Source organism: Furipterus horrens, unplaced genomic scaffold (genome assembly GCF_987537825.1).
Source record: "Furipterus horrens unplaced genomic scaffold, mFurHor1.1.pri manual_scaffold_17, whole genome shotgun sequence".
Lineage (NCBI taxonomy): Eukaryota > Metazoa > Chordata > Mammalia > Chiroptera > Furipteridae > Furipterus > Furipterus horrens.
The window spans coordinates 51,704,876-51,723,436 of NW_028327187.1; the positions used below are offsets into that span (position 1 = coordinate 51,704,876).

At 33.7% G+C, this 18,561-nt stretch overlaps 1 protein-coding gene across 1 annotated transcript in view; it reads right to left on the reverse strand.

Moving 5' to 3' along the window:
- Window positions 1-18,561, reverse strand: part of COL4A5 (collagen type IV alpha 5 chain) — a 375,000-nt gene that overhangs the window by 200,922 nt on the left and 155,517 nt on the right. The window contains exons 5-10 of the mRNA XM_090265360.1: window positions 15,376-15,420; window positions 14,570-14,632; window positions 11,904-11,957; window positions 11,406-11,432; window positions 9,357-9,437; window positions 7,447-7,509 (exon numbers count right to left, since the gene is read on the reverse strand). Coding sequence (XP_090121486.1) covers window positions 7,447-7,509; window positions 9,357-9,437; window positions 11,406-11,432; window positions 11,904-11,957; window positions 14,570-14,632; window positions 15,376-15,420 — 333 coding nt within the window. The remainder of the gene's footprint in view (window positions 1-7,446; window positions 7,510-9,356; window positions 9,438-11,405; window positions 11,433-11,903; window positions 11,958-14,569; window positions 14,633-15,375; window positions 15,421-18,561) is intronic.

Sequence of the window (18,561 nt, forward strand, 5' to 3'; positions counted from 1 at the left end):
AACATTCAAACTCATGGGGGATGAATAACATGCTATTAAATAATGAATGGATTAACAATAACATCAAGGAAGAAATAAAAAAGTTTCTGGAAACAAATCATAATGAACACACAACAGTCTAAAACCTATGGGATACAGTGAAAGCAGTCCTGAGAGGGAAGTTCATAGCAATACAGGCCTACCTAAAAAGGATAGAAGAATCCCAAATAAAAAATCTAAACCTACAGCTACAAGAACTAGAACAACAACAAACAAAGTCCAGAATGAGTAGAAGGAAGGAAATCATCAAAATCAGAGCAGAATTAAATGACATAGAGACTAAACAAACAATTCAAAAGATCAACAAAAGTAGGAGCTAGTTCTTTGAAAAGATAAACAAAATTGACAAGCCTTTATCTAGGCCCATCAAGAAAAAAAGAGAGAGAACCCAGGTAAACAAAATCAGAAATAAAAAAGGAGATATCATGACTGATATCACAGAAATACAAAGGGTTGTAAGAAATTACTAAAACAACTATATGGCAAGAAACTTAACAACCTAGATAAAATGGACAAATTTCTGGAAATATATAATCTTCCAAAACTAAATCAATAAGATGCAGAAAGCCTGAATTGACAGATAACAAAGAGTGAAATTGAAACAGTGCTCAAAAAACTCCCGGTGCACAAAAGCTCTGGACCAGATGGCTTCACAGGCGAATTTTTTAAAACATTTAGGGAAGAACTAACACCTACTCTTCTCAAACTATTCCCGAAAAATCCAAGAAGAGGGAAGACTCCCAAATTCTTTCTATGAAGGCAGTATGACCCTAATTCCAAAACCAGGTCAAGACACAACAAAAGGAGAAAATTACAGGCCAATATCATTAATGAACATAGATGCTAAAATCCTCAACAGAATATTGGCAAACCGGATCCTGCAACACATTAAAAAGATCATACATTATGATCAAGTGGTATTCATCCCAGGGATGCAAGGATGGTTTAATATTCACAAATCAATACATGTAATACACCACATAAACAAAATGAAAGACAAAAACCACATGATCATATCAATAGATGCTGAAAAGGCATTTGATAAAGTGCAACACCCATTTATGATGAAAACACTCAGTAAAATGGGAATAGAAGGAGCATACCTCAACATCATTAAGGCCATTTACGAGAAACTCGAAGCCAACATCATACTCAATGGACAAAAACTGAATGCATTCCCCCTGAGGTCAGGAACAAGACAAGGATGTCCACTGTCACCACTCCTATTCAAGGAGTGGAAGTATTGGAAGTTCTAGCCACAGCATCAGACAAGAAAAAGAAATAAAAGGCATCCAAATTGGAAAAGAAGAAGTAAAACTGTCAGTTTTTGCAGATGACATGATAGTATACATAGAAAACCCTATAGACTCCACCACAAGACTACTTGACCTAATAAGTGAATTTGGCAAAATAGCAGGGTACAAAGTCAATATCCAGAAATCAAAGGCATTTCTATACACCAACAATAAAAAATCAGATATAGATTTTAGAAAATAAATCCCAGTTACTATAGTAACAAGAAAAATAAAGTACCTAGGAATAAATTTAACCAAAGAGGTAAAAGACCTGTACTCAGAAACTTACATAACCCTGAAGAAAGAAATTAAGGAAGATACAAATAAGTGGAGGCATACACCGCGTTCATGGATGGGAAGAATCAACATCATTAAAATGTTCATACTACCCAACACAATTTACATATTCAATGCAATCCCTATTAAAATACCAGCTACGTATTTCACAGACCTAGAACAAGTACTTCAAAAATTTATATGGAACCAAAAAAGAGCCCGAATAGCCACAGCAATCTTTAGACAGAAGAATGCAATAGGAGGACTCACAATACCTGATATCAAACTATACTACAAGGCCACTGTAATCAAAACAGCCTGGTACTGGCATAAGAACAGACATATAGATCAATGGAACAGAATAGAGGGTCCAGAAATAAACCCAGGCCTCTATGGTCAACTAATATTTGACAAATGGGGAAGAAATATGAAATGGAATGAGAAGAGCCTCTTCAACAAATGGTGCTGGGAGAACTGGACAGGGACGTGCAAAAAAATGAAACTACACTACCAACTTATGCCACAAGCCAGAATAAACTCAAGATGGATCAAAGACTTAAATGTAAGACGTGGCACCATAAAAATCCTAGAGGAAAACATAGGCAGAAAAATTTCAGATGTCCCACGTAACAATATTTTCACTGACACATCTCCTAAGGGAAGGGAATTAAAGAAAAAAAAATAAACAAATGGGACTACATCAAACTGAAGAGTTTCTGCTCATCAAAAGAAAACATCCGCAAGATGAAAAGGGAACCAACCATATGGGAAAACATATTTGCCAATGATTATCAGACAAGGGCTTGATCTCCCAAATATATAAAGAACTTACACATCTCCACACAAAGAGGACAGACAACCCAATTAAAAAATGGGCAAAGGACCCGAACAAACACTTCTCCAAGGAGGATATACAGAGGATCCAGAGGCATATGAAAAAATGCTCAACATCACTATCCATCAGAGAGATGCAAATAAAAACCACAATGAGATAACACTTTACGCCAGTCAGAATGGCCATCATCAACAGATCAACAAACAACAAGTGCTGGCGAGGATGTGAAGAAACGGGAACCCTAGTGCACTGATGGTGGGAATGCAGACTGGTGCAGCCACTATGAAAAACATTATGGAATTTCCTAAAAAATCTAAAAATGGAACTGCCTTTTGAACCAGCGATTCCACTACTAGGATTATATCTGAAGACTCCTGAAACCCTAATTCAAAAGAACTTATGCACTCCTATGTTCATAACAGCGCTGTTTACAATAGCCAAGTGCTTGAAACAACCCAAGTGCCCATCTGTAGATGAGTGGATCAAAAAACTGTGGTACATTTACACAATGGAATACTGTGCAGCAGAAAGAAAGAAGGAACTCCTGCTCTTTGCAACAACATGGATGAAACTAGAGAGAATTATGCTTAGTGAAATAAGCCAGGCAATGAAAACAAAATACCATATGTTATCATTCAATACAGGAAACTAATGAACAACACAAATATATGAACAAAATTGAACAAGAAACAGAGTAACAGTTATCAGGGGGGAGGGGGGAGGGAGGGAAAGGGCTAATAGGGGAAAGGTTTAGCAAAGAAACTAATATAAATAACCCATGAACATGTACAACAAGGTTTGGATGGACCGTGGGAGAAGGGGTGGGCTGAGTGGGGGGTAGCAATGAGGGAAAAAGTGAGACAATTGTAATGTAATAACAATAAAAATTAAAATTAAAAATAAAGAATAGTATAAGAAAGGGTAAAGCCAAAGAACTTGATTGCACGACCCATGGACATGAACTAAGGGGCAGGGACTGCTGGAGGGAAGGGGGTACCAGGGAGAGGGGAGCACAGGGGGAAAAAATGGGACAACTGTAACAGCAAAATCAATAAAAACTTTTTAGATTTAAAAATATCTCATAGGACTGAAAACTCCCAAGCTCATTTTAGATGGCCAGTATTATCCTAATTCCAAAACAAGATAAAGAGACAAGAGAAAGAAAAAAAACTATAGCTCAATATCTCTGATGAACTTAGATGTTAAAATCCTCAATAAAATATTAGCAAACCTGACCTAGCAATAAAATTAAAAGATCACACACCATGATCAAGTGGGATTTATTCCAAGGATGCAAGGTCGGTACAATATCTGAAAATTGATAAACATGATACACCATATAAATAAAAAGAACATGAGTAAAAACCACATGATCATATAAAAAGGTTCTGAAAAAGTATTTGATGAAATCCAGCACTCGTCGTCGTCGGCAGCCGTCCGTCTCGAGAGACGATGGTGTAGCTTCTTAAGAGTCTATCTGCACCGCCGAGAATGGCTGTGCAGTCCGACTCGGGAGTGACACGGTATCTGTCTCCTCCCGTGTTGAATCGACATCTTACGATGACGCTGGAGTGTCCTCTCCAGTGAAGCTGAAGCTACAGAGCCTGGGCAGGGTGATATGGAGGGTCTGCTGTTGCCCATGCAGCAGACCCCCCCCTCTCTTCGCAGCTGAAGGGTCCAAGGGAAAGACGGAGTCAATACAGCTTGGCTTCAGGTGCGCCGCAGGAGTTGCCGGTGTTGACTACAACGTCAAACCACCTTAGGGACTCCGGCTCCGGATTTTCTGTCGGGGTTTACTCCCTTAGCCTTTCCCCTGAAGAGGTATGCCGCAAGGCAGCGGAGGTTTTTTTTTTTTTTTTTTTTTTTTGAATCAGAGTTTTCCTTAATAAAAACTCTCAGAAAAGTGGGAAAAGAGGCAACACACCTCAACATAAAGAAGACCATATATGACAAACCCACAGCCAACATAATAGTCAAGGAATAAAAACTAAAATCATTTCTTTTAAGATTGGGAACACAACAGGGGTTGCCACATTCACCACTCTTATTAAATATAGTACTGTAAGCCCTAGCAACATAGGTCAGACAAGAAGGGAAAATAAAAGACATCCAAATTGAAAAAGAAGAAATAAAACTGCCTTTATTTGTAAGTAACATGATATTGTATGCAGAGTACTCTGAAAATTCCATCAAAAAACTACTAAAACTGATTAATGAATTCAGTAAAGTATTATAGCATGGTAAAACAAATATTCAGTGATTAGTTGCATTTTTTATACACTCACAATGCACCATCAGAAAGGGAAACTAAGAAAACCATCCCATTAACAATTGCTTCAAAAATAACAAAATATCTAGGAATAAATTTAACCTATGAGGTAAAAGATTCATACTCGGAAAATTTTAAGGCGCTGAATGAAAAAAGTGAATAAGATACAAGTAAGTGGAAGCATATACCTTGTTCATAGATAGGAATAATTAATGTCACAGAATGTCCATATTATTCAAAGAAATCTATAGATTCAATGCAATTGCTATAAAGGTATCAATGGCATATTTCACAGAACTAGAACAAATATTCCAAAAATTTATATGGAACCACAAAAGATCCTGAATCGCAACAGCAATCTTGGAAAAGGAGAACAAAGTTAGAGGAATCATGATAACTGATATTAAACTATACTATAAAGTCACAGTAATCAAAACAGAATGGTACACACATAAAAACAGACCTATAGATCAATGAAATGGAATAAAAAGCCCAGAAATAAACCCAAGCTTTTATACTCAATTAATATTTAACTAAAGAGGCAAAAACATATAATTGGGTAAAAGTAGTCAATTCAATAAATGGTGTTGGGAATATTAAACAGACACTTTCAAAAAATAAAATTAGAACACCTCCTTACACTATACATAAGAATAAACTCAAAACAGATTAAAGACTTAAGTGTTAGACACAAAACCATAAAAATCAGAGATGAAAACATAGACAATAACATCTCAGACATTTCTCATAGCAATATTTTTTCTGATATATCTCCTCAGGCATGAGAAACAAAAGAAAAAATAAACAAATGGGACTACATCAAACTAAAAAGTTTTTGCACACCAAAGGAAACCATCAAGAAAATGAAAAGACAACCCACAGAATGGGAGAACATATTTGGCAATGATATATTTGATAAGGTGTTAATATCCAAAATTTATAGAAACCTAAAATTCAATACCAAAAAACAATCTAATTAAAAAATAAGTAAAGAACCTGAACAGACAATTTTCCAAAGAGGACATAGAGATGGCCAATAGGCATATGAAAAAATTCTCAAAACTACTACTCATCAGACAAGCGCAAATTAAAATCACAAATATTTATCACCTCACACCAGTCAGAATGGCTGCCACCAATAAATCAACAAACAATGTGTTGACAAGGATGTGGAGAAAAGGAAACCCTTATGTAACATGGGTGGGAATGCAGATTGGCGCAGCCACTGTGGAAAACAGTATGGAGTTACCTCAAAAAATTAAAAATGGAACTGCCTTATGACCCAGCAATTCTACCTCTGGGAATTTATCGATAGAAACCCAAAACACTAATTTGAAAGACGCTATACACTCCTATGTTCATTGCAGTGTTATTTACAGTAACCGTGTTTGGAATCAGCCCAGTGTCCATCAGTAGGTGAGTGGATAAAAAAACTGTGGTACCTTTACACAATGGAATCTACTACTCAGCCCTACCCTTCTCAACAGCTTTGATGGCCCTGGAGAGCATTATGCTAAGTGAAATAGTCCAGTCAGAGAAAGACAAGTACCATACAATTTCACTTATATGTGGAATCAAGTGAACAAAGTGAATTAATAAGCAGAATAGTGACAGACTCATAGATAGAGAGCAGGCTGACAGCTGTCATGGGGTGGGGCTTGTTGAAGAGGGTGTAGGGATTGAGAAAAAAAGAGAGAGAGAAAAAATCCATGGAAAAGGACACAGTGTGTTGATTTTCTAGGGTGGTGGGGTGGTGGATGAGGTGGAGGAGTGTATAGGAGGGATAAATGGTGATGGACAGAGACTTGACTGGAGTAGTAAACACAAAATACAGTGTATAGATTACGTGTTTTAGAATTATGCACCTGAAACATGTATAATTTTGTTAACCAGTATCACCCACAATAAATTTAATAAAAAATAAAATAAAATAAAATAGAATTTTAACAGTTTTGTTAAACCTAGAGCCATAAAATTATTATTTCCAAGACATTCTAAAGCTTTATATCTTGGGAAAATGATGGTACATTAAATCAAAATTGAGCATGGATGATTTAAGAATAACTTTTGTTTTTGAATAATAATAAGAAAAGTGAAGAGTAAGAGAAAAATTTAAATAAATTATGTTTAATTTTTTATTCCAGTTTTACTTTTATGTGCTCTGACTTTATACTTTTGAGAACATTTCAAAGTTTTAAAAGTTAAATAGGGCAATGGCTGGTGTGGCTCAGTGTATTGAGTGCTGGCCTGTGAACCAAAGGGTTGCTGGTTCTACTCCCAATCAGGGCATGTGCCTGGGTTGTAGGCCAGGTCTCCAGTTAGGGGCATGTGAGAGGCACCCACACAGTGATGTTTCTCTCCCTTCCCCTCTCTCTAAACAATAAATAAATAAAATCTTTAGGAAAAAAAGTTAAATAGGTATTTATCTGCCAAAGTGTATCACCTCTTGATATAAAGAGACCTATTTATTTATATATTGTGCCTAGGTGGCATATCTAAGTCTTGGATTCACCTGTTGAATCAGGGTTAACAGAAAGGAGCTACTACTTAGCATATATTGTTCATGATAACATTGTAAAATCTCTTGTAAATAATATTCTAAATAGTGATTACTGAATATGCATTATACTTTCAAGTAATATATATATATATATATATATATTATTATTATTTGTGAAGGAAATCAAAATAAAATAAAGGAGGAAGAAATGAAATTACACAAATAAGCTTACCATCAAGCCTGGTGGTCCTGGAGGACCAACTGGCCCTGGTATACCAACAGGTCCAGCTGGGCCCTGTTATGAAGAAGAAAAGAGTGAGAAAAAAAGAAAACCTCCACTGTATTGTACAAAGAACTAAGTGCATGAAATTTAAATACTTGCTAGAATTCTGTTCTACAATTCTATAATTCTGCAATATCATAACCACTTAAAATGTATAAGAATAAATGGATTGAATAACTATACAAATTTCAACTAAACAGAATGAATACAGCTCTTAGAACACATGTTTTACAGTGGTAGATAGCAAATGTTGGACAAACATATAAGGAAGTTTCAAAAAAATAAAGTGAGAAAGATGGGCCTTGAGTGAAGCTTTTATGCTAGAACAGGGAAGGGAAAGACTATTAGTTTTAAGATGCTTTTCATAATTTTAAAATTAAAAAAATAAGACTAAAGATGATAAGGGAAGTAAGAATAACTGGACAAAAATAAGAAAATGACAGAACTTTTGTGGAACACAATTTAGCATTTTAAAATCTTGAAAATTTGACTGCTTTAAAACCTAGCATTTCTATATCTATGTACAAATCCTGGATTGATTTTTAATTGAAAAAAAATCCAAAAACTACACAAATATTCAACAATAAGAGACTGGAGAAAGAAATTATAGTATGTTCACACAATGAAATGTTTTATGTGAGTGAAACTGAATGAACCAGAGCCATATACAATCATATGAATGGATCTTAACATATAAAATAGAAAACTTTGTAGAAAATCACAAAAATAATATATTATTTTAAAAGCAAAGTCAGGTATTCTATTGTTTAGAAATATATGCACCATGGACATGGGCAACAGGGTGGGGATTGACTGTGGGAGAATGGGTGGGCAGGGTAGAGGGAGCAATGGGGGGAAAAGTGGGAAAACTGTAACAGAAAAACAATAAATAAATAAAAATTAAAATAAAAAATATAGTTATAATGGCCAAAAAATGAGAAACATATGTATATGTAGTAAAACTATTTTTAAAAAGCAATGGAAAACTCAGGATGATAGTTATGTCTTCAGAGAAAGCAGAAACCACGGGTTGATTAAAAATCATTTTTAATATTCTATTTCTTACATGTGCTGAGTTCACAGGTATTCATTTGGTAGTTATGCTTCACAACATACATATATTTTGCATGCATTGTGCTGTAGCTTCAAATATTACATAATAAAATTTATAAAAGTTAAAGGGTAAAATTAGAGTATTTAAGAGCATATGGATGGGTGATAAGTATGATATGAGAAGGTAGTTTAAAGAAGTCCCCGACATGTCATTCTAGTGATCAAATATTAGAAAGTACTAATTTTTATTTTGGGGATCAATCCTCATGAAATATAAACCTCAGGAAATTGACTTCTTAATCTATAAACACTCTAAAGTTATTGTTGTTTCTACGCATGTATGTTATCTGTAGGCTAACATAACTTTTTTCTTAAGATTAAAACTGATGCATAAATTGTACTCCATCAGTCTAAAATATGTTCATATAGTATGCATAACTGATCATGTTACAAACAGCATCTCCTAATATCTTCAATGGGAGACTGATCATTTTTATTTTTAATCAGATCATTTACAATTATCAGAACTACTCCTGCTACTCTACTGATCCCCACAGTACAAGAATAAAGATATATAAGCCTATTTCTACTGCCAAAGACCAAATAAGTATTTCCATGGAAACTGGGGAGAAAAGTACTTAAAATTCTCAGTGGCTCAGGCTGCTTTTATCTTCAGGTATAAGGTACATGCAATGTCTATCACACTTTAGATGATAATTTCTAAAACTAAAGGCTGAAAAGAAAAAAAAGTGATGCTGTGATATGATTAAATCAATATTGCAGGAAGAAAATCACTGAATGCTTACTTGTGCTCCAGGAGGACCTGGATATCCTGGATTACCCTTTGGTCCTGGCAGAGATGACATAATTATACTACCTGGTTCTCCCTGAAAGAAACAATCAATGAAAGTTATAAATAACAGTTACGATACATGAAAACTGGCAAGAGCATGAAAAATGATCTGAGAATTCAATTTGTCACATAAATATCCTAGAAGGTAGGAAAGCTCAATAATTAACATGAATAAATTTACCTTTTAAAGGGAAGTGAGAAAGTAGACAGAGAATACTGAAGTACAGTCAATTTATTAAGAGCCTGTGGTATTCAGTTACTTATTCATTAAAAATTTTATTAAATATTAATATTTGCAAAAAATTGTGTTAGGTTCTGAGTGCTCAATAGTGAAAAACATAAACAAGACCCCTGTTCTTGTGGTGCTAACAATATACTGGGGAAATACAGACCATAATATGAAAACAAATAAGATGACCAAATGTTCTGTTAAGGGAAAAAAAAAAAAAAACATCATGGTACATGATAAATAAATAGTGGAGGATTAAAAAGAAATGATAATCATACGACATGGTAGAGGTGCTAATTATTGTTACAATGAAAATTATTATATATAAATACATCAAATTAAAATGTTGTACACCTTAACTTTACATAATGTTATATGTGAAATATATGTCAATTAAAAATAAATAGAAAAGGAAATTAATTTAGTGTGGGTAGTCACAAAAGGGCAATCTGTGAAAGTAACATTGAGGCTGAGATCTAAATAATAATGATTCAGCCAGGTGAAGATGGGGAAAGAGTGTTAAGTAGTGTAAATGGCATGTACAAAGGATCCCCAAAGGGAAGAGTATGGAACATTCAAATAACGTAATAAAGAGTGGTGTGGTTAGTGGGCCAAGGGAAAAGTGGTTTAAAGATACAACTGAAAATGTAAACAGGGATCAGAACATGCAGGTCTTACAGGTCATGGAAAAGAAAGTTACATGGTCTCTGTTAGATGCAATGGGAAACTCTTGAAGGTTTATAAGCAGAAAAATTAAATTATTTATTTACATTTGTAAAATATCATTCCTGGCTGTTTTGTAGATTAACTCTGTTTTGAAGGTCAGGGGTATAGCAAAAAGAGAGAGAGAGAGAGAGAGAGAGAGAGAGAGAGAGAGAGAGAGGGAGAGACTAGTTAAGGGGCTACTATAATAGTCCAGATGAGATAATGATGATGATGATGATGATGATGATGATGATGATGATTATTGTTAGTGTGGTGGCAGTAGAGATGGAGAGAAGTGGATTGGTTTAAGATATATTTTATAGGAAAAATTGACAGTATTTAGTGAAATAATGGAAGGAGGAGATAGAGGTATGTGAAGGAGTGAAAAATTTAAAACACTAACTCTCAGGTTGGGGGCTCATGTAATAATATACATAATATATAGTGATGCAATTTTAGAGATGGAGAAGCCAGAGGGAAGAACAGGTTTATTTGGGGATCCGAGTTAACTTTGAACAGTTAATATGAATGTCTGGGAATATTTGAATAGAGATGTCAGGGAGGCATCTAGGTTAGAAGAAAAGTCTGTTTAAGAGATAAAAATATTGATATTCAGTAACTAAATAGTAATCAATACTGTGAGCATCAATAATATTGTTAGGCATAGAAGAGAAGAGAGTCAAACTGTGCCCTAATACTTGCTGGATAGAATAGTATCGGCTTGCATACAAGACTGCAGAATGACCAGAGATGCAGGAAAAGAATCAGGGAAGGGTAGTGTCATGGAATACAGGGGAAAAGTATTTCTAGAGCAAAATATAATGAAGACTGAAGGTTACAGAAAAGATATTTGAGTCGGATATACACATTTACAAGTATATGAGCACATAGGTGGTACTTACAGCCATAGGAAGAAAGGAGACTACTTAAGGGAGATCTAATAAGTGTGCAACTGCACAACTTCTAGAAGCACCCATTTTAAGACATCAGAGACATTATTTGATTGAAGTTACAAGCTTTCCAAATATTTTATTCAAAATGTTTACCTTCCCAGCATGAGATTCTTACCTTCATACCTGGAATCCCAGGAGGTCCCTATTATTAAGAAGAAAAGATATCGTTTTATGTATATATGAGAGTGAAGCGAGAAAAAAGATACAATGCTTTCCAAATAAAGTTAAAATTGAATAGATTTCTGTAGGGTCATTCTGAGTACAATGTATCTAAGGATACTTAAAGATGACATTTATGCAGGATGGGGCAAAATGAGGTTTACAGTTGTTTGTATGAAAAATAATACGATAACAAATAATACAAGAATAAACTCTGTGTTGAACATACAACTGTAAACCTCCTTTTGCTCACCCTGTATTAAATAACATAGAATACTTGCTTTTACCCAGCAGAGTTACACTACATACTGTTTTTCCAAAAAAATCCTTTTTTTTGTTTACGACTTTAAAATTCACTACTTTGTTTTACATGAATGCATTGCGATCACTTTTTATACTTCTGCTTCTTCTGTCAATTCCTGTGTTCATTATAATCCCAACTTTTATAACTTACTGGAGGACCAAGTACACCAGGAAAACCGGGACTGCCTGGAAATCCACGTTCACCCTAGAGTTAAAAAGAAAGAACATGGAAGAACAAAAAAACAAAGCATAACTATATCAACAATGATTTATTGAAAAAAATTTCTGTAAAAGCCATTTTGAACCTGGCAGGTTGCTAAAAATTCATTAGTTTTCACTTTCCAATTACTTCAATATCAATTATCCATATCATGTCAAACTTCTAAGATATTTTTACTTCTACTCATCAATCCCAATCAGAAATTAAATTTAAAAAGAACTGGCTGGTGTGGCTCAGTGGATTGAGTGCTGGCCTGCAAACCAAAATGTCGTCGGTTTGAATTCCATCCCAAGGTATATGCCTGGATTGCAGGCCAGGTTCCCACTTGGGGGTTTGTGAGAGGCAACCAACCAATGTTTCTCTCACTCATTGATGTTTCTCTCCCTCTCCTCCCTTCTCTCTAAAAATAAATAAAATCTTTAAAAAAAAAACACTAAAACATAAAATATAGTAAAAGAAAAAAGAAATTAAAAAACCTTCTACATCAGTCATTTCCTTCTGACAAATTCATTTTGATACAATAATATCGCAGATTCATGGCCATAAGCACATTTAACAGATAATTATTTGCCCCAATTTCCTGCCTATGTATTATATAGATTATTATTTTAACTGCCTCATTGAATTTTTTTATTGTAAACTATTTTAAATTATTTTAATTAGGAGGAAAAGATGGTAAGAAAGAATGCCATTAATATTACCAAGAAGACAACAATAGTAATAGTTCTAACAATTGTAGGTCATTAGGTTTTCTAAGCACCCATTTTTTTCTCCCTCACTATTACAAAGTACTAATATGGACATTTGGTTTAGAAAACAAAAGCTAAAATTACTGTAGAAGAACCCTAATGCAACCCCCTTCCAAATACCTGTATACCATAGTAATCCTAGAAACATGTTATCAGAGGTTTAAGGGAGTAAAATTATTACATATGTATGCCTTTATTGTCCAATACCCATCTGCACCATTTTTTACACACGGAAAAGGTAGGTCCAGAGAGAAAGGAAGTGGTCTGGACATCAAGTTTAGAAGACAGAAAACAAAAGATCCCATATATTCTGGTTCCATGTCTGGGGTTTATTCTATTAGTTATATAGTAAGAAATATATTTTAAAACATTTTATCTGAAAGTATACATAATAAACCAATTTTAAAAAACGTGTTTTTCATGTAATTGGAGGCCTCAAACACAAACTAATTATGCAATCTGCTAAGGTGCTGCTTTACAAAAAGGAAGAAAAATATTCCTTTAATCATATAGCATACTATGCTCATTGTAGATGACAATTTGCCTTCAAATTTAAGACTTTGGCCAGTGGTCTGTTTGTTGCTCAAGGCATGACTGAAAACAAGAAAAGTAGGTCAGGAAAAAATATTTCTCATATGTAATGTTTTCTTTTTTTTTTTAATTGTTAAATATACAAATAACCAGAGCAGGCACAAGAATGTAACTGTAGCCCACTTTTAACATGACATTTGTCATATTAGCTCCACATTGGTCCTATCCCTGTAAGGTTGTCCAGCTGAAATGAAGAACACAAGAAAGACTCAAAAATACAAAATAGTTTATAATAATAATAATTATTATTTGCATTGGCAAGGACCATACTGACCTAGGGAAATATAAATGTTGGGTGTAAGAATAATTTTACTTCTTTCAAGTATATACTACAATAAATATTACAAAATATAGCTTTTGCAATGAAAAATATTTTATTCATGATATTTTAAATACATGTCCTAATATAAAGTCTGACACACGCCATTAGTTAGAAAGATATAGGGTATTTCATAAATAGTTTCACAGATTATGTGTAAAGTGGAAAATACTAAAAGAATATATAGAAAATAATAACATATTGCATTAACATATAGGAAAAGGAGAAAAGTAAAGGAATGAAAACAGAAGCTATAACACGTAAGCTTTCAAAAAGAGCAATTTTTCCTCAATTTTTTTTCTTGCTATCACTTTATATTAAATATAGTTACAACTAAAAACAAGAATAGTGGGTCAGGAAAAAGTGTTTGTCACATGTAACATTTTCTTTTTCTTTTTAAATTGTTAAATTAATCATTTTCACTGTCAGAGAAGATTTTCATGTTTCATACTAATAGTTTATAGTTAAAATTGATGTGCTGTACTACATATAGATTTTTAGGATATTTTCCTTAAAGGTGTTATTAAGCAAGGCAAAAAAAAAATTTAAACATCAAATATTTAAAAAGTTAAATTGTACCTAGTTTCTAAAAAAGCAAAGCTAATGAATGACATTCATAAGTATTACTTTTAACAACTGATATAATATTTAAAACATATATATCCTAATTCATTTTTAACTCTCATCCTACTTTACACTAAAGTCAGAAAAGGATTTGGTAAGTAACCTTCCACCCAATGCAATATCCCAACTACCTACACATACTTAAAGCATTACTAATGTTTTAATATATTGAAAATGTTAACGCAGAACACACCTTATATGTGTCCCAGATATATGAAGCTATTATATCTCTTCTTCAACATTGCTCATATTGATTTAGATTTTTAAATCTATTATTATCAAGCATATTGTATATAGTTAAGTTGAGATCTCACCTTGGTTCCATTGCATCCAGGGATACCTTGAGGTCCCGGTGCACCATCATGACCTGACATTCCCTTTGAAAAGAGATATAAGACATATATAATAGTTCTTAGATTACTTTAAAAAATATTTTATTGATTTTATTGGGGTTGCATTGGTTAATAAAAATTATATATGTTTCAAGTATACAGTTCTATAATACATTATTTGTATATTATATTGCGTGTTCACTACCACAAATCTAGTCCCCTTTCATCACCACTTATTTTTCCTTTACCCTCTTCAACCTGTTTTACCCACTCCTCAAACCCCTCCCTTCTGATAGCCGTCAGTCTATTCTCTATATCTTGAGTCTGTTTCTATTTGGTGGTTAGTTTATTTTGTTCATTAGATTCCACATATAAGTGAGATCATATGGTCTTTGTCTTTCTCTGACTGGCTTAGTTGACAAGGATGTGGAGAACATAGAACCCTCATGCACTATAAGTGGGAATGCAGATTAGAGCAGCCACTGTGGAAAACACTATAAAGTTTACTCAAAAACTTAAAAATGGAAATGCCTTATAACCCAGTGAATCCACTCCTGGGACTATATCCAAAGAAACCCAAAACATTGATTTGAAAGAATATATGCACTCCTATGTTCATTGTAGCATTATTAACAATAGCCAAGATTTGGAAGCAATGCAGTGCCCAACAGTAGAGTGGATATAAAAGCTATGTACATTTATATAATGGAATACTACTTGGCCATAAAAAGGAGGAAAACTTGGATTACTTTTTAAGGGATTTAAAAATGAAACTAAATCATACTTACTGGAAGACCTGGTGTCCCTGGAAATCCAGGAAGTCCAGGAGGACCCTGCGAGAAAAAATACATTCATTAAACCAAATAAAAATTAGTAACAATAAAATAATATCTTACTAAGGAAATTATGAAAATTGCACTTAGAAATGCAATAGACACAATGTGTCTTATTGATTATTACCACTCACTGTTCTTTTAAAAATCATAGAAAAAAAATCTTACATGTGTTATAAGTCTCTATAGAAAACTATAAAAGAAAATCCTATTCGAGGGAGCATTGCCTTCGTTGTACTTACTAAGAGCAGGCAAAGTAGTAGGTGAAATGGTTTTTCTAAAAGATAAAGTGGTTCTCCCAGGTTTGTGATGAATATTGAACTCAGCAGGGGATGGATAAGTGGCAAATATATGTTTCCCAGATATCAATGTGATCACCAAAAAAAATCTTCAATGAGTGTCCCTGTAAAAATTAGCTAAAATACAAATTTGACAATATCCTCTGTAGGTGAGGGTATAGGTAAAAACTACTCTAATATAGTGCTAATGGGATTCAAATGCCATGGAGATAATTTTGGAAGTATCTAGCAAAACTACACATTGTATTTATCCTTTGAAGCAGCTTATTTCTAAGGATGTACTCCAAAAGTACACTAGAAATTACAAAAGAAAATATGAAATTCAAGGTTTTCACTGCAGCATTATTATAGATAAATTTCAGAAGTGACCATACAACTGTAGTTACAACTAAAGATTAGAAAAAACAAGGACACACCTAAATAAATTATGGTAAGTTCACATAATGTAAAACCATGCAGCTGTTAGAAAAAATGAGGGAAGATTTCTGTACATTGAAATATGTTGTGGTCTATGGGATATAACTTTAATAAAAAGAAACAAAGTGTAAAGGGTGTTTATAATATGCTACCATGGTATAAGAAGGGTAGTGCTACTTAACAATGAAAATATAAACAAAAAAATGATAAAAATGATTATTTCTGGGGGGAAAGATAAAATAAAATGGGAGGTGTCAAGGATGGATGATGAACATCTCTGATTATACTTTACGGAACAATGTAAATGTTTTAAAAATTAAAAATTGAAATTGAAAAGAAGTAAAAATGAAATAATTAAAAATTGAAAATGAAGTGGAACCAATCAACTTAATTACTGACATAACCATATGAGAAAAGAATTACTTCAAGCACTTTTAAAACAGGATTCGAGGTCTGTCCAGAAGATAGCCAGTCATGTAATATGAAAAATAGAGACATTTATTGAAGAAGATACAAGAAACATTGTACATAGGACAATAACGCCTCAGTCCCTTTCAAAGTAGGCACCTTGAGACCTCACACAGTTCTCCCAATTGCTGTCAGCTGCCCTGTCATATTTTCCTGAATCTCACCGATGGTATAAAATCTCTTTCCTTTCAGAGGTGATTTTAGTTTTGGGATAAGCCAGAAGTCACAGGGTGCCAAATCTGGGCTGTAGGGTAATTTGATGTTTTGCCAAAAATCTCTGCATGAGATGTAATGCATGAGCAGGCATGCTGTCATGATGAAGCTGCCAATGACAAGGTGCCCATAGCTGAAGACTTCTGAATCATCTGAATAGTTTCTGCAGAGAAATGTTCAAGCTTAACGCAAAATTTGATGCAGATTCATTGCTCTACTTACTCAGTCATTTTGAATGTGATGGCCACACATTATACATGCTGACTCAATGACATCTACTTCCCTCACTGACTAGTACAGTGAAGTCATCATTGTTCATACATGCGCATTCCAGTCCACTCTCCTTGGCTGCCTGGTTACACTGATTTTATGCATACTGTTCTCGTTATATTAAAAATGGCTGGACTTTTTCTGGATAGACCTCATATTTTGACTATAATTCCTTTGTGAAATTAGTCAATTCAAATGGGAAAAGAGAACAGCAAAGAAATAATTAATGGCATTTAAGAATTCTATTACTACTATTAAATTTTAAATTGTTATTTTGTTAATTTGAAAATTGTTCTTTTGAAACTAAGATAGGTATACTGCAGGATAAAGGAAATAATAAATCATATTAATGTAATTTAGAATCAAGATTTTCACCTTAGGGAGAAAGAGGTGGCAGAGAGAAAGAATAAGAACACAAAACATTTTTATTTTAAATTTCAGCTGGAACTTATAATATGAGTGCATGATTTTTTTCTCTTAAAAACACATATTTCCTAACGTGGTCCACTGAAAAGACATAAAAACAGTGACAAATCCAGTATACAATGAAAACCCCTAATATTCAGACTAACATTCACATTTTTCAATAAAAATAATCTAGAATCAGAGACATGGTCAATTACAGATCTGAAGAAGAAGTACACAAAATAAGCCTGAAGGGTCTTGTATCAGAAAGCACAAAAGTTATCAAAGATCAATAATATTTTGTCAAAAGGATACAGGACAGGGAACAACTTGAAGGGGCATGCACAGATCAAAGATGGGATAATTTGGGCTTCAAAAAGAATAATGAGTGTAATTGATTGATACTAGTAAATTCCATGTGTTTGTAAAGATGACAAAATAAAACATATCCTTCCTTGATTATCACTTGAAGTTGCTGGTATACCAACTCAATACTCTATTAGAATTCCAGCTCATAAGTTAGAACTCTAGCTAATAAATGAAAGGTTAATAGAATTTTTAAAATCATTATTTTGCAACTCTGGATGAAAAGAAAAACTGGATCTAGGCGATGACCATCAATGGATGCTAAACCATTAAGTGAACGTTGATCAGGAAAATTTTTTAGAAGACTCAGGCTCATAATCCTGAGACCACTGATCAAACCTAGCATTAAAAGAGGAGGAGAGACAGCTATTTGAGCCATAAGACGTAATTCAGTAGTAAGTACACAGCACTACCTATCAAGTGTATTTTGTGGTTTTTTTTCATTAGCCACAAAACTTTATTGAAGTGATCAATACATAATCCTCACAAGAAATGATTTGACCCATTCACTTGATGGTTAAAAACGCAGCAGGATCTTTTTTATTAGTACATTTTTAGATATTTTTCTATTTTCTTTAACTTTTTGAAGCATACTTTACATACTGTAATATGCACAAATCTTAAGTGTATAGCTCATTCTGAATCCCCAGAAAATTCTTTAGTGCCTCTTCCAAGGCAACCTCCAATTTGAAAGAAATGTGGG